We start from the raw sequence: 24927 nt of genomic DNA, 5'->3' as shown, positions 1-24927 counted from the left end.
AAAGCTGAATAAATAAGCTTTACATTGATGTATGGTTTGTTAGGATAGGACAATATTTGGCAGAGATAAAACTATTTTAAAATCTGGAATCTAAGGGTGCAAAAAAAAATCAAAATATTGAGAAAATCACATTTAAAGTTGTCCAAATAAAGTTCTTAGCAATGCATATTACTAATCAAAAATTAAGTTTCAATATATTTACAGTAGGAAATGTACAAAATATCTTCATGGGACATGATCTTTACTTCATGTCCTAATGATTTTTGGCATAAAAGAAAAATCTATATTTTTGACCCATACAATGTATTTTTGGCTATTGCTGCAAATATACCTGTGCTACTTATGACTGGTTTTGTGGTCCAGGGTCACATACATTTTCACATATAAAGACACCTTTATACTGTAGGGAAAAAAGTAGATGTGAAAACATGGAAAAACATTTTGTTTGCACATTTAATTATTTTGCTAACGTCAACATATATGAATAACAAGTCACACTTTATTTTAAGGTTCAATACTTGCTATTAACAAACCATTCACTATGACTTTTGCCTTAATAAACTCCTAATTTGCTGCTTATTAATAGTTAGTACGGTAGTTGTTAAGTTTAGGTATTGGGTAGGATAAGGGCTGTAGAACATGGTCATGCAGAATATGTGGTTTACAAGTGCTAATAGACAGCCAATATGTTAATACCGTATTGACCCGAATATAAGACGATATTTTTTTCTTGGAAATACATCTGAAAAAACGCGGTCGTCTTATATTCGGGCCAATACGGTAATAGGCACGCTCATAAGCAACTAGTTAATAGTGAGAATTGGTCCCTATACTAAAGTGTTACCTGAATAAAATATTATATGTACTGTAAAATAATAATAATAATAAAATCTCATCATATTACCCTGATAGATAAATACATTAAGCCCCAAAGATGCAATGAAATGCACAAATACCTCAACACACAAATCTCAAACACGGTAAGATCAATGCATTTTAATTCAATAAAAATATGAACTCTGAACCGTATGGCAGTGAAAACTGCAGCAGCAGCATAAGCAGGTAAAATGTAAAGCAATGGTCATGTTTTAATAATAGTTACCACATACGTATCTCAAGCTGCGTAAAATTGTTTGTTAAAATGACTAAATTTGGAAAGTTGGGACAACATTTGGACAGGTTTCAAACAAATACTTGAGTATCTACTGTAAGTAAGGTTAAAAAAATGATAAATGAGGATTAGAAACTCAATGATTAGAAACTAAATGAGGATTTTATTTAAGGCTGAAACAGAATAAAATAATCAAAATCAATCTCATGATGTCTGACCAGTAAAATATTCGGCAGACCCCCAGCACCCCCTTGCAGAACTCTGCAAACTCTCAGTGAGAAATGTAGTTTCTAAACTCATTTCCTTTAACCCTTGTGTGTCAATTAAAAAAAAGTTAAACATAGGTCCATAGTGGACAAAAATGTCCATGTCAAAAAAGTCATAAAAATTTGAAGCTTGGGAGCACAGAGTTAAGTTTGGTCTCATTTTAAAGAAGACCCATGGCAGATTATTGTTGAAGTAAAAAAAGTTTAAAAAGTGAAGCCAAAAAAAAAGTTCTAGATGTTTAGGTTTATGAAAATGATTTATGAACGATGTTTTATATAAAATATATATTTTATGAAACATGTTGAACTCTATACCTGCTAGAAAATCAAAGCCATAAATCTAAACAAGTTGTATTCCAAATTTGAGGTTGATATCTCAAAAAATGAGCTTTCAGTAAGATTTTGTTTGGGCGCAGTACCAAATTTTCCCCATTAGATGCCAGCAAAACTCTGCTGGTGCACACAGTGGTTGGATTTGTGATTTGCAGTAGAGTTTCTCTCTCAAATATTACAAGAACACACACGAACACACACACAATTATAATTTTTTTATGACACACATACAAACCACACTGACATCCATACTAACACACCCACACAATTATAGCAGCATTTTTTATCAAATTGGCTCTATAATATGCAGAAGCAGAAAACAGAAATAAAGCGAGTATTTTCTTTATAGGTCAAACTTGAAAAAATGGCACCATCTGGTAAAAAAATAGTACAAAATTAAATTTTAAAGCCTTGCCAATATAATGAAAGCCTATCAACAAAAATTGCATAATTTTACAGTTAAATGGCACTGCGATTAAAAATAGCAGTTTTAATGGGTTTCAATGGGGACATTTTTGTCCTTAAGGTCCTGAGAGGAACAATTTTTTGTACCTAGTGCAAAACAGATTTATTAAAGGAAATGGAAGTGAAATAGTAAAATTCCAATAAAAATACACACCTGTGCCAAAATTTATGCAGTTGGCAATAACACAGGCAAAATGATCAAAAAAACAAAACTGAAAAGGACAAAAATGTCCAAAAGGTCGCACAAGGGTTAAACACAGTCATTAAAGATATTAATGCAAAACAAACAAACAACAAATAAATAGTTATTCACCTAACTGAATAGTCAAATATCTATGGGGCGCCCCATCCCTAACCTTTAGCATACTGTTAAAATATTCCATAACTGAAAGTCATGATAACTTGAAGATGTTGATTCAGTAAGTGATCTGACATATTCAGTGGATTAATTTGTGTAAGATTCATCAGACTGTTTCAAACAATGACTGAGTTGTCATTTTGTAACTACAGAGTCTTTTTGAATAATTCATAAAGAAGACCGGCTCATCAGAGTCATTTGATCATGAATCAAACTGCACTGCTGGCCCACTATATTTCTGTACACAGTCAACAAGGACAATACAATAGAAATACTTTTTTTTCTTTTTTGGTAGTCTGCTGCATTACGCTTCTTAAAAGTAACTCACTGTGTGTTTCGTAAGTCACTGCAACACAGATTTAAAAAAAAAACATCAATGGAAAGTGGTCTGCTAGAGCTTTTGCCTGTGTCTGCTGTTTTAGGTTTCACGGTAAAGAATTCAAGTCCAGTTAAAGAGCATAAGCGGCTGTAAGCTGAGTCCAGAAATGCATGATGGCTTGAAGACAGTGTAGAAGAGAAGAATTGTCACCCTGTGAGTGATGGCTTGGATGAGTGGTCTGGTTACACCACCCTGCTGGCAGAGGGTGGTCCGGTGTCAGCACCCCTGATGTAAGGAGTGCGGCAAACTGGGGTGGAACAGGACCTTGTATTTGTGATGTATGCAGGGACAGGCATATGGAACATGGTTGCAGACAGGACACTTAAATTAGCTCTGAATACGCAGAAATCAGTCACGCTCACACACACCTCAGCTATGCACTTCATGTAACGCCTACATAATCTGTCATTTGTGTGAATGTGACTAACTGCTCCTGTACATCACATTCAAGAGCAGTGACAGCTGTGTGAAAGCACGCACATGTTTCAGTCTTGAAGTTTAGCAGACTCTCACTTCATAAAGCTGCCAATTAGAGGCAGTGATTGCTGGTCTTCAGGCAGATAGTCTTTGTTAGTATGCTGTTTTTATGAGCATCTAAGTGCCATTTCATTATTGTTTTAATTTTAAAGTGCCAGCATCACTTTAGATAATGTATATATATTCCATATCAAGAAGAGGAGTTGCAGGAGACAGTGTGTTGAAAGGGTGAATGGAGGGTTACTATGAGAAGGTTTGGTGGTTTTATAGACACTAGTGATATTGGGATGTCTTCCTGACACAACTCACACATGTTCCCAGATCAACATCTTTGTTGTTCTTTACATAACATTCCTATCAACCATTCACCCCAAACCAATTTTAGCAGTATGATAAGTATAAGTTTAAAAGCCTGAGAAACATTCTTATCAGCCATAATTTCCCTCTGAATTTAAAAATATTTTATAGAATTTAAATACACTACTGTCCAAAAGTTTGTGGTAGTTTTTTTAAGGTTTTTGAAAGACTTCTTGGTTACACTTTATAATAAGGTTAATTAGTTAACATCAATTAATGATTTAACTACTATTAACTAACAATACATTTGTTATATAGTATTTATTAATCTTTGTTAACGTTAATAAAAATACAACCTTTCATTGTTAGTTCATGTTAGCTCAGGTCTAATAATTAATATTAACAGAACATTGGATTTTAATAATGTATTAGTAAATGTTGTGTTGCAATTAATATGAACTAAGATTAATAATTTGTTTTAAGTATTTTTCATTGTTGGTTTATTTTAACTAATGTTAACAAATGGAACCTTATTGTTAAGTGTTACTGAAATCTCAGTAAAAAAAATGCAGTAAAAACAATGTTGTGAAATATTATTACAATTTAAAATAGGGCAATCCTTCTTTATTTTTATGGCACTTTATTAAATACAGATTGTGTCAAAGCAGCTTCACAGAGATAAACAAGAAAACAGCAGAATCAATCATGGAAACTCAGATTCTGCTGTAAAACAGCTCTAAAATACAATAGTGTCATTATTTAGCTCAAAAGTAACTGTTTTTTATTTTTTATATATTTTAAAATTTAATTTATTCTTGCAGCCATTACTTCAGTTTCACATGATCCTTCAAAAATAATTCTAATATGCTAATTTGGTCCTAAAAAACATTTCTTCTTATTATCAATGTTGAAAACATTTCATATTTTTGTGGTAACCATTGTGCGTTATTTATTTATTTATTTATTTATTCAGGATTCTTTGATTAACTGAAATGTCTAAAGAACAGATTTGAAATGGAGTTGTTAGCAAATAGACATAAATGAAATACTCCCAAATGAATCAGAATCAAATCAAACTGAATCAAAACTGTAATCAAATCAAATCAAGAGTATGTGAATCAGAATATAATCAAATCTGGAAATCTGTATCAACATCCATTAATTATTGTTGTAGAGTCAAAATGTACCCTGTTTAATTTCCTGGTGGTATTCTGCAGAAATTCAATCCTACATTTTTACCTCACTGTCTTGTTGAACTCTTAACTATAACTATTGTGGAGGTAAAATAAGGGGCTACTGTATCATGTTGACTTTTAGGTCATAGGTCACATCTAATTTCACAAACTACTTTAAGTTTTTTGAGTACTTCAGATGTTTCCTGGTCAAAATTCTCAACCTTTAAATATGGTGTTTACTCCTAAAGTCTATAAATATGTCAAACAACTTAAACAATTTCAAGCAGATTCAAAAAGGTAAAAAGCTCATAGTCTGAACTGAATTACAACTCAAAGACAGAAGCCTTTAAAACATTTCAAGATTTTAAAGGTGATGCCAGTTCATCTTGTGTGGGGTTCAGGCCAGGTGTCTATTATAAAAAGCAACACTGACAATGGATCAATGAGTGTCAGTATCCCAGCCCTGACCTGATCTTCAAAGGTGGGCCAGAGCTGCTAATGGAGCGTGTCCAGCTGCACCTGATGTTAAGGGTCCAACGTTAAACACACAGGAAGGATTCAGTTCTACTGGGTTTACTTTTACTACCTGTTCTCCCAGTCTGTCCTCGTTAACTGAACGGAGTAATGACATTAACATATGTAGGCCAGAAGCCCTGTCTGTCTCCTGAGTTTCCTCCTGTATCTCTGCTGTGCCCAGATCTCACACTCTTTCCATTAGAAGCGAGGGAGGGAAGACGCCACTCCAGAAAGCTTAAATCTTGACGCGTGGTAATGAGAAACACAGGTCTAAAGTCTGGACTATATTTCATCAGAAGGGCTTTGCTACTGGTGTACAACTGCACTGCCCGGGATCTCTGAGGCTCTGGGAAAGCTGGGTGCTAAGTATCTGTTTAGATTAATGGTAAATACAAGCCTCCAAGCCTTTTACAGGGGTTGGGCATCCTAACAGGCTCTCACAAAAAAGCAGCAATAATAACACACAGAGGAACAACGCTTATGGGGCTTTGCTCGGTTCTCATGCACAGAGCAAACACAAACATGACGACATATATACTTAAAATCTCTTACATCTAAAGCAGGGCTATTCAACCTTTTTCAGGCCAATGGATCCTTACTGGATGGGTCAGGGATCTCGGTTACATGTCACATTTTAAAAAATGCCATATTAATGTATTTAAATACTTTTTTATGAAGCTTACATTGTCTTAATGATGCTTAAATGAATAAGTCATTCATTTTAAATTGCCTGCAGCCCAACATAGGACAAGAAGATTGGAAAATGAATGGATATTTGACACTACAGTTTAATTTCATACGTTTTAATATTGGAGGGACAAAATAGTTAGCTGAACTTTATCTTTTACATTTTAGCTTTAGAATGCAGAATGAAACCGTAATAATAAAAAAAGTCTGTACATTTTACCATCATTTTTAACTTTTAACTTATTGTTAAGCATCTTCACAACCCCTGGTTGTACTGAACATTTCACCGCTTGCAGCCAAGTTGCAGTCATTCTAATATTAAGTACAGCAGCACTCTTTCTCATGTGATATTGGCTAATTTTACAACTATTTAATGCAATGAACTTTAGAGTTCCATGATATAACTGATGCAGATCAGACTCGGTTAACTGAACTTTAGCATCCACAGTAGTGATATAAAACAAGGCTCAGTAAACTCAATGAAGATTCACTGGAATTACTATAATCACATTTGCAGATGGCTAAATTAAATGCTCCCGGTCTTGGATGAGCATTAATTGAAAGCTGAGCCAAACTGGGACAGATGCGTTGTATTACTAAGTGGAGAAGACAGAATAATCAAAAGTGAAAGAAGGTTCAGCAGGAATCATTTCCTGGGCAGTGGATTAACTGTGAAAAGACAGTTTGTATGTTTAGTTGCAGATGAGTCACTATCTAGATTGTCTGGTGTGTAATGTGTGGTTGTGTGTGTGTGCTGACAGCAGCAGATGTGCTATTGAGTGAATGGCAAGAAGTCATGTCATAACACACATATAAAGAAAAAAAACTACACTGTATATTCATAACCATTTTTCTCTGACCTGCCAACAAGCACCATGATATCTGTGCCTGGTGAGCAAACAAATGCAGCGGTCAATTTATATAGGCTATCTGTAACATTTATTTACACACTGATGAAAGATTGGCTTTTTTACACTCTAAGTACTTTTTTTAAAAACAACATTCTTTTTGGCATACATTTATTACATCAAGCTTTTTAAGTTGTAAAACTTAAAATTGTTAAAATATTTGTCATAACGAACATCTGGATAATAAGGCAGTCAAGCATATAAAATAATATAATTTAATTTAATTAATTTCTAATTAAAATAAAATAAAATAAAATTCTGGAATTGCATCCCACTGATACATGTTGTTTGGATGACATCACATTTTTTGGTTGTTGTCTGACCTTTAGTTGACTTTGTGTGGACTGTGTCCAGGCTGACAGGGGAGTCGTCGGTCTAGATAACAGTCCACGGTCTCACTGACACAAGCTATCCTGGTTTAACACAGTGTAGTAAACGTTACTCCTTCACATTGTTATGCTTAATCTATTGATTTCCATCACTTAAAGTGCTCATTCCAGGCCATAACACTAAACCAGACTCACATTGTTTAGGCAAACCTCTAATCCATCCTAACACTTCAATGACCTCTCAAGCACGGATGTTCCTTTGTGAACCAGACTCAACATTTTTAATGTTCGACAAAAGCCATGTGCGAGAAAGTGGAAAAACACACTCGGTTTTTCGTAATCTGTTTTGTTGTTCCACTATAGAGTAACATAAACAAACACCGTAAAACAATGACGAGCGCTTACATTCTCTAAGTAGGTGGGAGAAACAGACCCACCTCTGTTCTCTAACACACACTGACAGACTCTCATCAGGACATGAACGCTAGGGGGACATCCGGAAGTTCGTTTTTCTCAGTGAAGGACGAGAGGGATGAAAATTTAAACTGAAAGTCAATGGAATCCAGTATATAATTTGTGTCTCTCATATACATGTGTGGGGAAAAAATAATTAAATAAAAATTAATAACTAGTGCCAGGTTTTTGCATTAATATAGCCATTTAAAACAAAAAACATCCAGAACTTAATAAATGCTTCTTTTTCTTTCTTTATGAGTATGCCTTTTTGGCCCGTGTTTCAAATTTCTCCTTGCCTAGCAAATACGCATTTAATGAAAACAAAATATAGAAATAAAAAGGATTTGAAGTTTAGATGGTACAATGCTTGTAATGTCAAACTGTACAGTAAAACTGTTGACCCTGTTACTTATATGAAGGCATAAATATATCCATATATCTAAATAAATATATATATATACACACACACACACACACAACACACAATCGTTAAAAAATTTGGGATCAGTAATTTTTTGGAAACATTAATACTTTTATTTAGCAAGATATTGATCAAAAGTGACAAAAAATTATCATTAATTAAAATTACCAATTTATGTAAGAATTGTTTCTTGAGCACCAAATCGGCATATTAGAATGATTTGAGAAGGACACTGAAGATTGGAGTAATTGGTGTGGAAAATTTTAATAATGTGTCACAATATTACCGTAACTGAATTTTTAAATAAGTGCAGCTTTGGTAAGCATGTGACTTCTTTCAAAAACATTAAAAATTGTAAAAAATATTTAAGTGTATACTGAATTAATTTATTTTATCCGTTTATCTTGAAATGCCACAATGCAATTTATTAACAATTACACATTATTTGTCTAACAGAATGTTTAAAATCTACTTTACAACTGTGTGTAATCAACACTTGTTGTCCGAAGCAGTATGATGTTTATTTGGCACAGATGAAGCTCGCTAGCAGTGGACAAAATCTGACTTAGACTATCAGAGGGTTGCCAGACATTCAGTATACAACCCCCCACCAAGTGCTGGAGGCCTACACATTCACTCAGACTCAAAAACCACAAACACACAAACACACAGCCTTCCAGAGCCAAAACACACATATAAACAAGCTGTATACGCTTAATAGAAAATACAGGAAAAACTTTCCCAACAAGAGTCTGTCTATCCTGGGAGAACTTATCCTAAATTTTAACAGGCCAGCACAGTACACTTATAAAATATAGAGTGTGTTTTTCCTCCGGTGAAGATACATAAAAAATATATAAATTACATCTGTTGAATTGCTCTTCAATACAGTCTGATTGAAGGAGGAAGGCATCTTATCTCCCAGCCAATCAAAACAGGGCTACAATAACACACATAATTAGGAGATTACAATCATCCCGAATCCAACTGCACGCAACTCTGACTAAGTCTGCAAAATAGTCTTCACACGGATTTGAATTCTTTCTTTTTAGATAACTGAATGCAGCTGCTCAAAGGTCAATCTGCCTGAGGTTTGTTCATCAGATGTCCCAGAATGAATCAGGACAGGGGTGCACAAACTGAGCATGAAGAGTCAGTGGAGATCCACATGTACTATTAAGAAGTTGCACGTCACTCAAGATCCACTTCAGCAGTGTTTCTCAACCTTTTTGATTCGAAAGTCACCATGATATCTCTGTTGTAATTAAATGTGTAGGACTTTGTAAGGAAAAATCTACCAGACTGGGAATGATGAGGAACCGTTACTGTCTTTCCACTGTTTGACATTAAGTTAAGCAACATGTAGCCTAAATAGCCCAATCTGAAAGCGGTTAGGGATACTTTTTTCTTTTTTTAATCGCTCAAGACCAGTTTCCAGAAAAGCCCCAGGTGAAAACGATGCAAAACAAACCTCACAGCTTGACAGTAAAAAATGTTGCAGGAAAATGGCAAGATCTCCCCATGGCAGCGAAAAAAGTGCAACCCTGTTCAAAATCTCAGTCTACGAAACAAGGCTCCAAGCCTTGCACAGCTCCACGGTTCTGCCATGGACCATGCAACCCAAAAGTACAGTTAGGGGAGAAGTTTAAAATGTGAAAAGAAGTGGCATGCTGCCACACAGATGGGGATACAACAGAGGGAGAAAATAAATTCTCTGGCTCGCTGGAGGCATTTGAGAGATTTGCAATTAAGATTAAGCCTGACAACGCAAGGACAAGGATCAGGCTCCTTCTTAAATACACATAATCATGCAAACAGACAGCATGTGCAACTCAACCGGCAACGAGACCCCATTGAAAAAGCAGGACTGACTGGGAGGAAATGGATATGTGAATGAGATTATAATGAATGGCTCAGTGGAGAGACTAGATTAAATAAAGGTGGATTCTCTCGGTCTCTGCGAGAGAGAGAAAAAAGGATTTTTAGCGATACAAGTTTCCCAATTCGATTCTGATTCACAAGTTCTTGATTCAATTTGATTCTGATTCATTTAGCTAGATTTCACTGTCCAATTTTTTTTTTTTTACATATTAAAGTAATTTTCTTTTTTTGTTAAGGCAGTGTTTCAAAGTAACTGAAATTATAGAACCAGCTTGAATGTTTCGAGAATCAAACTACACTGGACATGCTGTATTTGCTGTTTTGTGTTTTACGCACTGTCAAAAGAATGGGTTCATAAGAGTCACTTGGTCAAGAATCCGATTTTTATGATACAGATTTGGGATGACATGAAGATGAATGAACCATAACAGGTTTCAGTAAGCTGTTATGAAAACACTCAATTCATGGCTTTCTTGTATTTCAGATAGTCTGAGAATTACCCTGTTCTGTCAACCGCAAGTGCTTAACGAGCATTTTAACACTTGTTTAACGAATTAGGAAACAAATTAAAACAGCAACAGCCCTGCCAGCTTTTCTGTGCATGCAGACCGAAACAAACAAAAAAGCTGAGCCAAGATCTGATGATTAAGAACAACTTTTGACCACTAAAAAAAAAGAGGTCTTCACATGCATGAGAATCAGGACTGGGCAACAGTGCTCTTATCGTATGTAAATTGACGTCATCTTTGAGATTAAAGAGAAAAGAGAACGTTGATTAATTTTAAAATATAGAACTATACTTAGTTCAAAACTATAATACTTTTGAACTAAATATTGTAGAAACTTAATCTGCTGTAAATTTGCTTTGCAACGATTTGTATCGTGAAAAGCGCTACACAAATAAACTTGAATCGAATTAACCTGAATTTTGACAAAGATGAAAAATGTAGAATGTGTTTTCATTGCAGTTATCAAATAGTTACAAAAGAACCCTGGTTTTATTTTACTGTAATTGGAGATCTTTGAAATCATCTAGGATTGAGCAAGGAGGTATAAATGTTCTCCAAATGTATAAATTCTTGTGAGGTGTGAGATGAGAGGGAGAGAAAAAGCGCGAGTCCACCATATGATCAACAAATCACCTATTTTTTCTGATAATCAGACCTAACATACCATAATTGCTTCCATATCTCCTCTCTATTTTCAGCGGGTACATGGCCTCACATTTCATTCAAATGAAATTGGGAAATGTTGCAGCCAAACAGGGACAGAGTTTTTACAGTGATGTTGAGAGTATGCCAGGATGCCCTCCCACAAACTACAGACAGATGCTTTTAATAAGCCGAGAGTACAGAACCCATACCGCTATATTGCCTTTATTTTGTATTTATTTAGCTAGATCCTGATGGAGATACATTCTGATCGCCCATTTCACAAAGCCATGCAGCTACAGACTCATGTCAATTGAAAGTAATAAGAAAAGTTTGTGCCGCACATGTGCTCGCAGGCTGCACTTAAAGGATAGTTTGCCCAAAAATGAAAATTATGTCATCACCCTCATGTCGTTTCAAACCTGTATGACTTTCTTTCTTCTGTGGAACATTAAAGAAGATATTTTGAAAAATGTTGGTAGCCAAACTGTTTTGGTTACCATTGACTTCCATTGTATGAATGAAAAAAATATATTTTTTTAACTTTAAAATGTTTTTTTAAAGGTTTTCAGGAAACACACGAGAATAAGTTAATTACAACAGAATTTTCATTTCAGGTTAAACTATTCTTTTAAAAAATATCTGCAGTATTATTTTTCGAGTCGCCTTGAGAAAGCAACGCAATATGTGTGCTGGAGATTCAATCGCTAAAGCTGGCCAGTCGTTTCTGGAGAAAAATATTTATTCATTTTCCAGTGCATCTCCTCAGCCGCAGGTTTTGAGATATCCACTTTTTCTCAGCAAAGTGAAAAGCCTTCTAACACGGTGTGGAGAAACACATAAGCACCCAGTGTGCACTGAGAGGGCTAGATTTTCACGTTGCCCCACTTCATGCCTACTTAGATCAACATGAAGGTAGAGCATATGACTACACTTATGCGCAGAGGGGAAAGCTTAACGTAGATCAGACATGAAAAAGTTCAAAACCAACACAGAGGCCAACAGATAATCTGTACCCCTCCATCTCACCCACAGCGAAACCCTTAGAGCCCTAGACAGCTTTTGGAGGAAGCATTAAAGCTTACAGCCTTCTCAATGGGTAGGCCAATAAAACAAGGGCGGATCACATTCTTAAGAAGCACGTTTATCCAAGCATGTCGTGCTGTTTCCAGAACAACCTCCCAACCTGACAGAGGAGACAAGGTGTCCGGATCCGTGACGGGTTGGGATCTACATCGCCCTGAGGCTCGGGTATGGGGTCACACACTTATGTGAAACATTTGGATTTTTCCTACTGTAGCTTTTCACAGTCACGCTCAGACTTTGGTTTTAAGATAATGTGTTTGTCCGTAGTGGCAATAACAGAGGTTTTCTGAGCAATGGCTAGTATAGCTGCAAGCACACTTGTGAAACAAACGCAGCTGTATTATTGGACTCTGTTATGAATGTGGTATCTATCAATAGAGTCTCGCAATGAATGCAAACATCTGTATTCTGGTGATGTGGCTGGGATTCTTGCTGTGTTGCAATATGTAGAGTAGAACACTTTGAAATGACGATTTGGTAATATTTTACGTCCTTGACAAGACAATACTACAAAAAAAGACCGTAATAATGATTACGACAAGTTCACAAATGCTCACAAGTAAATCCAAAAGGGATGAATGTCAACTGCTTGCAGCACATTGATCACAGAGATTCATGTGCAACTTAAAGGGGAGGGTTTTGAAACTCAAACTCATATAGAAGGGGTTGGTCAAAACTTGTGTTTTAGTACATAAACACTTGAAAATAAGTTTTTTTTTTTTGGCATCTATGGTTCCAAGAACCCTTAACATCCTTGGAACCTTTCCATTTCACAGAAGGTTGACATTTTACTGACTAAAAAAAAAAATATATACCATACCATTTTTTTTCCCAGTGGTATAATTTGTGAATTATGAAGGTTGTTTAAATGTATTTCTGCTTAACTCGTAGCTACAATTAATTCAAATGTCATAGGGAAGTGTCTAAGCGGCTAATTGTTTCAGTATCTCATTCATTTTGAGCTCTAAGTGACCAGTGTCGTCATTTCAGGTTCAGAGGAAGCCCAAGTCTAAGTGGCTTCAGCTTTTAGGAAGCCTGGGTCAATTAACTGCTTTGTTGAGCTCATTAGCTCATGGTCCGCAGGTCTTGGTCCTTTTGTGTCTGTGGTTCAAGTGTGTTTTCTGATGTCTGCCTTGAAAAGAAGCCCATTAAAAGCATAGGAAGGAACAGCAAATTGCACAGACGGATGACTCAGGTTTACCATTCAGCTCAAGAAAACAGTTTGATTCACCAAAACACCTGAGCCTTTAATTAGAGAAAGGAAGTGCAACATAAGTGAGGAAGACAAAAAGTCTATTCACTGTTAAGGACTAAGAAACAATTCTTACTTCCAACAAACTGCAATTATATTCTTTAAAATGAAGAATTGTTTAAAAGCCTCTTACCTTTCAGTACAATGAAAACAAATACCATTCAACTAAAAAAAAAGTATATTTAGAGCAGAAAAAACATTATATCACAGTAAATTACATATTTAAATGTCCATATTATACTAGCAGCCAGCCTGTAAATTATAGATACCCTTAACAAGTGTCATGAAATAATTTGTGAAACAGCCGATAAAAGGCTCCCATGAGCATTAAAAAAGAGCTCAATTTTACTTGAATAGCACTGACTATTTACTATTTTGATGTAAACAGTGAATTATCAAATATAAATGATAAAAAATATCATAAAGCTCACTGTTTATGTGACCTGTATTATTTTCTGGTTCCCAGTTGAGGCTCCTTCAGTGTAAGTATATGGGATTGTTTGCCTGTTATATATATGTCAGGTGTAAGTCATTTGATTGCTCAGAAAAGTGATTGAACATCTCTTGTTTTTAATTCTAGTGATGATGATGGTTTCCTTACCAAGCGCCAGTGAAGTATTAAGTATTTGATAAATGTTAATACGATCTACACAAAACTCATCATGGTTCCTCCAAAGATAAATGAATAAAACAGTAAAACAATGTCAGTAAAACAAGTACTTTTTAAGATATCAAGGTTCACTGATCTTACAAGATGACTTTTGATGTCTTTCATGTTCTTTCTTCTATTCTTTTATCCACTTTGATATTTCAATATCAGGGATGAAAAAGACTGGATTTAATTTCTAGCCACAATACCTCAGGATGACGATATGAGAAGCAAAACTCTACATATGCTCTTTGCTCATGGCAAAATTTGAAGCATGGAAAGGAACAATGTGCATGATAAGGTTATATATGAATAGATATGAAACCAGTCCTTGAAAAAGAATACAGAGAAAAAAGATAAAAGAGCTTTAGGGTTGAGTTGAGTTTAACTGAACCTGTAGTGTCCTATGGGACAGGGCTACAAGTTAAATTATACCCACATTTTAGCAACAACATCAGAGGGTACATGGGAGGCCCTCTTTTGGTAGGCACCGCTACCATGAAATCTTCATAGGCTAGTAAATTTCTCCATGCATAATTCCACTATGCCCTAAGAGGGTATGTCTCTTAAACAGTGTTGGAATAAACCTGTCATTTTCTCTCAGGCAACAGCCCAATTTCCAAGGACTAAAACATAAGAACAGAGCAACAAATTCATACAAGGTTAAGTATCCTCTGTCTATCCCCTACTTTGCACCGATAGCTGGCAATGAATTTTAATGTCTCGTAGCTGAGCTTACACAATAAATCTGTGGCATCCACCGGCCTCTGCGGACAGAGGAGCGCCACTCGCATCTTTATAATTTCCACATGTGAGTTATTTAATTCAGCATGAAGTATATAAGCTGTGGTTCTGCATGTGGTCACACTGACATGTCAGAACACTGACACTTGTAACATTTTTTACAACATCTCTGTGTCCATCCATTTAACTTGTCATAATAATTTCTGTCGTTTCGTATCGATTTTATCGAGTTTTCAGAGTTTCAACTTGATTTTCTTCATCTGGAATTAAATTCCTACTGCAGGTTATAACTTTAGCATTAAACGTAAGTTTGAAAAACAGACTGCAATAATGAAATGCAAGTACAACCTGCAAAAAGTACAACTGCAAACAGCTTCACAAGACCAGTCCCTATTGAACTGAACATTCTTATCAACATCACATGCTAGAGAGGCACCTGCTGCATCATTTATTGACCCAATTTAAGGCATAGTTCAGATTTTGATATAAAAAATAGAGCGAATATGCTTTAGTTGATCGTTTTAGGAGGGAAAAGAACATAAAAACATCTCATGCAGAGAAACAAACCTGGAGGACACGAGCACTCTTGCGCTGCTTCTCGAGCGGTGCGAATTTTCGACACTCCCTCTTTTAGTCTCTGAGAAAACAAATATATATATTTATATGATATAGACTACTACATATATACACTGGTGATTTAAAATTACCAGGATATTTTTAGTTAAGTTTAATGATGTTTTATTTAGCTAATCCTAAAACAGTACACGTAATTCAAAATACTTGGGAAACACCTATTAAATCAATTAAGACGGAACATTTCACTTCATACGTTACATAGCCTAATAAATATGTTAGAACATTATAAATGTTATATATAAACCATAAAAAACAATATTGAAAGACAGAAATTTGACTTTTTTTGTAGTAATGCTTGTAAAAGTGTAGCGAGAATTAATAAAAACATAGACGACATACCTCTTGCACAAGTTTCTCTATCGCATCCCGAAAAGTCGCGTGCGCATCCAGTGTCGTGTGCACAGGTTGAATCACAGACAGTCGCTCCATCTCTAGAACCTCAATTTTACGCTCAAGATAAGATGTTTTGACGTTCATAAGCAGACAAACTGCCACCGAAGACGCCGACAACATAAAGCATACGAGGGTCGTTAAACAATGAAATATCTGTAATGTGTAATGTCCATTGCTCTGTGATGTCTTTGACGCATCTTTTGAATCCCCGGTTGAAACCATTTTTGGCATTATGGTTAAAATATTATCCTTGTTCTTGAATCCTCTTTTAAGACTCGTGTAGACCTTTATTTCAGTAAAGTGGCGTTTCTGGCTTCAGAGTAACTTCGGCTTACAGGAGACGCAACGATGTGACGCACACTAGAAGAGAGCTACTGACGTTCGCGAGCCTCTATGGGTCTCGAGCGCAGGTTAAATCGTTTCCCTCTGATGTGTGTCTCAGAGAATCCAGTCAGCCCCTTTTTTTCGCTGCTGAACTGCCGTCAACAAAACTATGTAAACGACAGAGTGCGAATAGTGTGTGTGTGTGTGTGCCCCTCTTCGCCCCAAAGGTCAAAAGGAACAAACAAAAGGATGACGGGGGTCTTAAGAGCATCTATTCTTTTACTATATGTTTCCAACGTTAGTGAACACAAAAGTGAGATAAGGCTATAAGCGCTTTCGAAGAACTGTCCATGTTTAAGATTTTATTATGAAACACACATCAAATATAAACAAAAACACAAATAAACAAAATACTTAAACGTTTACCCTCTAACATTGAAAAAATGCCAATAGTTGATGTATAGCAAATGAAAGATCCTGCTAATATATGGCATGTATGGCAAGGAGAAGGCTTGGTTAAAAACATGATAGGCTATGTCTTTTTTCTTTCTCCTTTCATTTTTTCTTTGTGATGTCTCGCAAAAATTAAGCCAAGTAATTGCCAAACCAATTGTTCCTTCGCGAGTAATTCGTAGTTTCATGCTTCAACCACTAGAGGTCCAAAACAGAACTTTTGTTTAACCTCACTGCGCTTTATGCGCCAAAACACCATTTCGATTGCGCAAATTGAACTTAACAAGAAAACTGTAGATACAAGGCAGAGTGTCCAAAATAAACTCACATTAAACACACGCAAGGGTCAAAGGATGACTTTTTTGAGCATAGCACAATACATGTGCCTCTGAATGTCAAATTATTAGTGCTTTATTGCAGGAATTGTTTGTATCCGTCTGTAATAAAAACAGAATTTAGTTGCAACAAAGATTATTTGCATTTCATCCTGCAAAATCTCAAGATTTTCCCCACATGATGTCCATGTGCTCTGCTCAAAAATACATCAGAACTAAAGAAGGCTGCAGAACTAGAAGAGCATTTGTAAAGAACAGGCCTTTTGGTGCCATCTGCAGGACAGAGATTATAATAGCACTAACTGGGGAAAAAGATCCTGATATTCTGCATCACTATACACTAATTCTGAATGTCAGTTCAGTATTATTAAAAAGAATGACTAAATAAAGTCACAAATGGTGTGTATTCAAAGCATTCAAGTTTAATTTGCCAAAAGTACAGATAAATTTGGCCCATATAATCAAATTGACAATAAATATAGACAGAGGTAATGATGCAGGCAGTCTTAAAGCAGACTGATACAGTCAGCAGCAGTCTCCCTGGGAGCAGTAAGGTTCATTTTGTGTCGCCTCAAAGTCACTTTCTTTCTTTTCTTATGGGGTTGAAAAAGGGATGTCCAATGGCCTGCTCCAGGGTGATTCGTTTGGAAGAATCATACTCCATCATCTTCTGCAGCAGGTCAAAAAGCAGCTCGTGATCCGGGGTTTTAGAGGACATGTATTGCTGAGTAAGGAGCAGAGATTCAACTACATTATTTTCATCAAGGCAAACCAAACAGAAATGTGTCTCATTAACATACTGGCATCAGTACATCTCCAAAATTAGTAGTCCACAAGACTTTTAATTAAGTATTAAACATACAGCGCAGTTACTGGAGGAAAAATTAAAGACCACTGGAATGTATCACCAAAAAAACAACCATAATTTCAGAGAAAAACATTCAGTATTTTCATTCCAAAACCTTTAACATTTTGTACTTGTGCTTATAAACAGTACAAAGTGACCAAAAACAACGTTGAGGCATAGGCGGAGCGTGTGTAAGCCTTCCCCTGTCCACAGCGAGTTGGGGCAAAAATGTCCCTGCACAAACAAATTAAATCTATTATGACTGTTGCTAACAAAATGAAAATGAATAGAAAGTGTCGATTGCGGCATTAAATTAAGATCTGCTCATGTTGCACCGTATTTCATTTTAGCCGTTTTTACAGTGTTGCGCATTATAACCAATCACACACGATTCTGTTGATCTTAGGAATGCAATGGCCAATCAGAGGCGTTCAGATGAGTCATCGCTGAAACTCATCAGTTTTTAATGCCTGCCGTTCGCTGACTGAATTCCGGACGCGCAGATGTATGTACAATGTAAGTAAGAAATTAATTTAACAGTGTAGACAGCTTAAGTGATTATAACGATAGTTTTTTTTTTTTTTGAGTGCTTAAACTCGCGATAGATCAAAGTTAGTGATAATGTCAATTTCTGTATAATACTTTATTCACAGTTTGAATAACCTTTGAAAGGAAACGTTTTATAATTACCGATTTCTAATGTTTTTTATTAAATTGTAATCACGTTTAAATACAAATTCAGTCCCATTAAACATATTTTATTAGCCTACATGACACCCATGTCTGGTTCTTGCCTAAAAAGACGGGTTTATGATGTTTATAGTTAATAGATTTGCCTGCTTTTAGCCTTACCCTGGAGTTGGTCCACCCTCCACCTATGCTTTGAAGGCTATAGATATTATAAACTGGTTTGCATGAACAAAGCTTTTTATAAAGAGTCAGTATCTGCAGCATAATGTAATCAAGACTAAGCATAATAAGCAGTTCAATGTTTGAAATCTTTACCTTTAAAGGTTTACAGTGTTTCCTCACGTATCTCCCTGCTGAGCTGTGCTCATCCCAGTCCAATTTGTCATGATGCACATAACGCCGCTTCCTGACAATGAAGCACAGTCACGCATCAGTCAAAGACAGACCATGACAAATCTAAAAACCTCTCATATCGTTGATCATGTCAGAAACGTGTATTTAGAAACAAGTGACATAAACGCCTAGTCTCAAGTTATGATACTGCACCTGGTTTTCTGAAGCAGGTGTGCAGGTATGGGGCCTAGAACCCTCTCCATCATTGCCAGATGCTCCTTACTGTCGTGAGTCTAAGAAAAAGAGGGAGTTTTTGTAAGTATTTTGCATTTAAGTAAAATAATAAAGTATGTATGTGTGAATTTGCACCTGAAATAACGTTAATCCCAGATAGAACTCAATCAGGATACAGCCCAAACTCCACACGTCACATGCCTGGTTCCAGCCAAGTTCTGCCAGGAGAGATTTTGCAATGTTCAAAATCATGAACATGTTTTAGTGGATAAACAACCGCAAAAATAATAGTGCAAACAGTTTACCCAAAATAACTTCCGGAGCTCTGTAGTGGCGTGTTGACACCACAGAGGTGTGGTGCTCGTGGTCATAGGTAGCATTGCCAAAGTCCACAACTTTCACATCCAACCTCTTCAAGGTCCTCTCATCACGCTTCTGTAATACATTGAACATTAACTGCCATCATCCTCTCCTCACTATAAACTAACACTTGCTTTCTTACAGACATATACTACTGCTCAAAGGTTTGGGGTCAATGCTGTTTGATATTTCCTTGGAAATCATAATACATATTTTAGGGTTCCTTAAATCAGAACGAATAAGAAGTTTGAAAGAACAGCATTTATTTGAAATATAAATCTTTTGTAGTATATTAATATATTTTATAAATGTAATGTGCCCTTGGCATTAATTTACTGACCCCAAACTTTTGAATTATAGTATATGACATTTTATTATGCTGTTACTTACCATCTTGAAGTTGTATTTCATGTCGTAGTTGGAGTCCACAAACAGAATGTTTTCAGGCTTAAGGTCAGTGTGTGTCAACTTATTTCGATGCAGAACTGATGTCAAAAAAAAGTGATTTATATATATTTAGACACATGAACAGCATATGTGAATATTAAGTAGACCTATTGTTTAAAGCGAATTTATGCTTTAAAAGTAGAGTAACCATAACAGTTTTCATCCATAGTATGTCCATTTAAACGTCTGCGTTTAGCTTCAAATGGCGTCTTTGACAACAGTATTCTATAAAAATAATTTGCATTCCGATCTTGAGATCAAAAGGCACAAAAATATATTTTTTATTTTATTCCATGGATTTTACCCATTTATCTCCATTTGTTCCCAGTGTTTTTCTGCAACCACTATGCGCGGGCAGCTGCAAGTGACGTAACTGTGACGTCTACTCTAAATTGGTCTATACTCACACTGCACAGCTCTAAATATCTGGTCTGCCATGCATCTGATCTGGTTCAGTGAGAAGGGCATGAATCCATTCTCCTTCAGGAAGTCATACGTGCTCAGTCCGAGCAGCTCAAACACTATGCAGATGTGGCCGTGGTGATCGAACCAGTCCAGCATCCGGACACAAGCACTGCGAAGACATATAGGCAAGTCATTACGCCCAAAAACCTTGTATATTTACAAAGTATTTCTACACTGAATTCAAACACTCACAATGTCTTTTCCTCGTCAAGCGAGTTTATCCGCTCAAGCACATCAACCTCTGACAAGGCTGCCTCACGGTAGCGCTCAATATTTTTGATGATCTTCAGTGCCACTCTTGCATTACTTCTGCAGACAAAAGCACACTAGGTACTTTACATGCACTAATTTTCATAAATTCGAATGAATACAGTCCAATTTCAGGTTCTGAATGTTATCTTTTTATGAACCCTAAAGTTTGCATTTTCCAATTCACATTGTGCATTTATGTATTCCAAACAAAGCTTCAGTGCATGTACAATGCCCAGTCATTGCATTCAGAACTGGAGAAAACCACCAAGCTACCGAAAGTATAATTGCCATTTTTAGCAAATATTTTGTCAATATTCAGTCTATTCCACTGGCAAGTTTGTAAGATTTAAATAAAAATTTGCACGTTCGTTAGAAGTAAAACATATGTAAAATAAGATCTTATTTTTGAATTCACTTGAAAAGACATATTCAAACATTTACATGCTCAGCTTTTATTCATGTTGAGCTCAATTGGTTCAACTGAGTTATTTACATGAACGTTATCAATCTGATTGAGCTATCGATCCATTTATTTGGGTGTTTGTAAATGTAGCTAATGTTAAAAAAAGAGGTAAAACAAACATTTCCTGTATGACTAAGAAGTCATCAAATCTGGCTTACTTTGAATGGTCAAGGCACTCCACCACTTTTCCAAAGGCTCCTTCACCCAGAGTCCCTATAATCTCATCTATGAACAGGATAAAGAGGCAGTCATAAGTAAAGCTTTGGGACAGGAGGATACAACATACAAAAGCACAGATTTTACTCTACTAACATGAACTTGACAAGTTCATTCCAGTTAAATCATATTTATTGAATATAAAATTGTGCCAAATTAAAGTTTCACACATGATAGTTAAATTCAAAGTGGTTAATATTAGAAGTCTTCAAAGGTCCCCTTATATCCCCCAAGTGTAGGCTGAATTGTCCCACTAATAGACACAGAACAGACAGTTATATAGAGAAAGGTTTGTGTTCTATACATCTTGCTCTTAGCATGTCTCCATTGTGATAGACCAGGTGACCCTCCTCATCATCCTCAATACTCTTGGTTCTTTTCCAGCGATGACTTCTCTGGAGTAGGGGAATCACCATCACCATCATCACCACCATCAAACACCAGTCAGAATCAGGCCCGTACGCATCATTCATTCATTCAGCGAGGGGGGGTTGATGAAGGGGAGGGAGTGATTCGCCAGGCCACGACGGCAGCAGCAAATTCAAATTCATCGCCAACAACGGCACAGGGCCACCATAGTGTGTGTTACAGAAGAAAGACATGGCAACACATTTTCAGACAGGAAACAATTTTCTTTGAAGTGCACTTAAGAACAGCTAATTCTGTTCAAGACCCTCAAGCAATCAACAAATAGCCATTTCTGCAACCAATGAGTGAAGTTCAAGTGAATCAGTCAACTGACCACCCTACTGCATGATTACAGCAGATGGTTTCTATGGTAAATCTGGACTTCAGAAACATTAACAAATACAACAGTTCAAGTAAAAATCAACATATCGACAAATTGTTTACCGAGTCTGAGCGGGGACTGCGGTGGCGTGATCGCTGGCGCTCTCTGCTGCTGCGTCGACTACGTCCTCCGTGTGTGGACGACTGGCTGCAATGGTTCCCGTCTTTCTCCCTCTCCGTCTCCCGGACCGGGTCCACCCGACCCTTATACCCGCCATGCTCCAGACTGGCCTCTCTGGCCCTGTGCTCTCGACACTCCAGCCTCTTGGAGCTAATGTGACACCTGTCAATAGCACACATCAGACACTGAGGAAGAAAACACAGTTGTGCATATAATGGCAATGAGTCCTTCGACAGCAAAATTTATAGGTGGCTTTCACTTTTCTGCAATTTATCAACCCTTTCAGCAAGGGATAAGGAATGCTGAATCGTGATCTGCTGGGTGCTGAAAGCATCAAGTGTCTTCTCGAAAGGGAAGTGTCCACGAGCAAGCTATACTTAGAAAGAGCCACAGAAACAAGCTCTGAGAGAGCGGTTATGACTGAAAGTGATGCTTTAACCTGTCAATGTTGCAGCAGTAAATCTGTTAGGAAGATGCCTAAGCGTTGTGTTTGATTTAAACAACTTGCGATCCAAATCACAGCTGTCAGCCTATAGTACAGAAGCAGAACGTTCTGTATTACGCCAACTGGAAGCCATCCTGATTCATATTACCACAACCAAACTTCAACAGATCGTAACAATTTTTAAAGAACATCAGATGCACTCTGCATAGTTTCCACTTCAGAAAAATAAAGGCAGATTTAATACCCATTCACAACAAAGATGATGTCTATAATGTTAATTAATTATGGGCATCTTTACACAGCAGAGTTAAGGTTGTTCTGGGCCTGCTCAAAACTGTCTGTAACTTTTAAATGGATTTTTTCCCACCTGATGAACACTGATCGCCAATTAGAAGAATCCACCCCACTTTAAAGAGCTTGAGTTTTTAAAGTCATGATGAGACAGAAGTAGCATTTTGACGTACACTTTTGACGTACATCCAAGTGTAACAGTTTATCAAAAAGTGCAATTTTGTTCAATTCATCAGTTGTTGATTGGATTTTAGGATATTACACTCGAAAATGGAAATAGATGAATGAGAGCTTGCAAAAACGAGGTTGTCATTTTTACCAAACGATTCAGTTACGACATTAATTCAAAATTAGGAGGTCAAACTAAATTGTAAAACTAAACAGAATGCATAGATGAATGATTCACAATAAGATAAAGCATGACTTGGAAAACAGAATTTAATTTCATAGCAACTTTAAAAGGGTGGACAATATAACTCGCAAAATACATTTATAATAAACAATGTTACCTTTCACTGGTGTGAACACGAATATCTACTAGGGCTGAACTCATATCGCGATATTATCGCAAATGCAATTAATCGTTCAGCCCTAATATCTACACACTCTCATTCTTGGAGTGAACGGGCATTTACAAGCTCTCAGTTTGCATTTCAACATGCCTGGGAGGGTCAAATGAAAACTAATGAAATGGCTGTTAACATTTTATACTGTACAAAAAAAAACAACAACAATGTGGCAGCTCTGTGGACAGACACTGAAAACGTAATAATCGTCCCTACAAAAAAAGTTCCACTGGCAATCTATCGTCAGAAGGATTTTACATCAGTGGGATTCTCTGAATTGCAAACACTGATCATGAACCTCTGACAGGCCCGATTACAGCACTTGTCACCCTGACAGTTTGTTTCTGAATCCAAGAACATGCTACACTGTATATCATTTCAAGGCACTGCAAACACGCAGGACAAGCTGACAGGGCTCAATGCCAACAACAAATCTAACAGTCTAACAACACCATTTGAACTAAAACAAAATAAAAGTGCTAATTTCACATTTTAAAAGTGAGTAAGTCTTACTTACCTTTCGTATGTCTTATAGTGATGAGTTCTCCCGGGCTGCCGCTCTCTTTCCCCGCTGCGAGAGCTGCGCTTCGGTCTTTTGTGCACCTCCACTCTCTCCTCCCAGCTGTACTCCGCGATCCAGCCATCCGGCGACCGCATCCGCTTAGAACGTCGCATCTGACCACACCAGAATAGAAAAAAGGTCCAAGTCATAAAAACAACGACAGGGAAACAGTATCTCAGGACATTCCCCACACCCGCTGGGTTTTAAATTTCAATACAGCCGAGGTGATGCCAGCTCTCTATAGGGTTAGATCTCTGCCACAATTCTGCACGCGAAAGATCATATTTTGAGCGCACAAAAGTGCATTTTGCATGCGCGCGATCTGAGTTTAGTGGAGAAAATGTTCGTTTTGCAAAGAAAAAAGTATTTCGAGTGCACTAAAATCAATTTTGCATTTAAATTAAGTTTTTGGATGTGTGCAGACCTTCTCTTTTGCGCGTGCAACGTTTCACTAGCTTGCTCCCTTGATGCCCGTCCTCAGTGCTCTCTAAATGCCGACGTGATTTCACACCTAATTCTTCAACTTAATTCCTCATTCTTTTGCAGTTAACATGCATCTTTTATTCACCACATGTTTTTGACTGACCCTGCTGACCCACTGAGCATTTTGCTGTACAATGGTTATGCATTAACTTTGCAATTTCTTTACTTTTACTTTACTTTTAGTCATTTAGCAGACGCTTTTATCCAAAGCGACTTACAAATAAGAAAAAGTAATTAAAACTAAAAGCTAAAACTCTATAAATACTATATATATACACACA

General features: G+C 36.6%; 2 protein-coding genes across 3 annotated transcripts in view; both read right to left on the bottom strand.

The window, feature by feature from the left end:
* col23a1b (collagen type XXIII alpha 1 chain b) overlaps positions 1–16356 on the bottom strand; it is a 115393-nt gene extending 99037 nt beyond the window's left edge. For both annotated transcript variants that reach the window (XM_016574089.1, XM_016574090.1), the window contains exons 1-2: positions 15917–16356; positions 15509–15578 (exon numbers count right to left, since the gene is read on the bottom strand). In XM_016574089.1, coding sequence (XP_016429575.1) covers positions 15509–15578; positions 15917–16201 — 355 coding nt within the window. In that variant the 5' untranslated portion in view covers positions 16202–16356. The remainder of the gene's footprint in view (positions 1–15508; positions 15579–15916) is intronic.
* A 1130-nt stretch (positions 16357–17486) lies between these two features.
* The window catches only part of LOC107756806 (dual specificity protein kinase CLK4-like), a 21034-nt gene continuing 13593 nt past the window's right edge, over positions 17487–24927 (bottom strand). The window contains exons 2-13 of the mRNA XM_016574088.1: positions 24119–24276; positions 22242–22461; positions 21694–21784; positions 21332–21398; positions 20651–20767; positions 20401–20567; positions 19937–20031; positions 19492–19621; positions 19322–19404; positions 19166–19245; positions 18935–19025; positions 17487–17806 (exon numbers count right to left, since the gene is read on the bottom strand). Coding sequence (XP_016429574.1) covers positions 17660–17806; positions 18935–19025; positions 19166–19245; positions 19322–19404; positions 19492–19621; positions 19937–20031; positions 20401–20567; positions 20651–20767; positions 21332–21398; positions 21694–21784; positions 22242–22461; positions 24119–24276 — 1446 coding nt within the window. The 3' untranslated portion in view covers positions 17487–17659. The remainder of the gene's footprint in view (positions 17807–18934; positions 19026–19165; positions 19246–19321; positions 19405–19491; positions 19622–19936; positions 20032–20400; positions 20568–20650; positions 20768–21331; positions 21399–21693; positions 21785–22241; positions 22462–24118; positions 24277–24927) is intronic.

The sequence above is a fragment of the Sinocyclocheilus rhinocerous genome, unplaced genomic scaffold (assembly GCF_001515625.1).
Source record: "Sinocyclocheilus rhinocerous isolate Xijiao unplaced genomic scaffold, SAMN03320098_v1.1 scaffold22, whole genome shotgun sequence".
NCBI classification, from domain to species: Eukaryota; Metazoa; Chordata; class Actinopteri; order Cypriniformes; family Cyprinidae; genus Sinocyclocheilus; species Sinocyclocheilus rhinocerous.
This window is presented reverse-complemented; position numbering and strand designations above follow the sequence as displayed.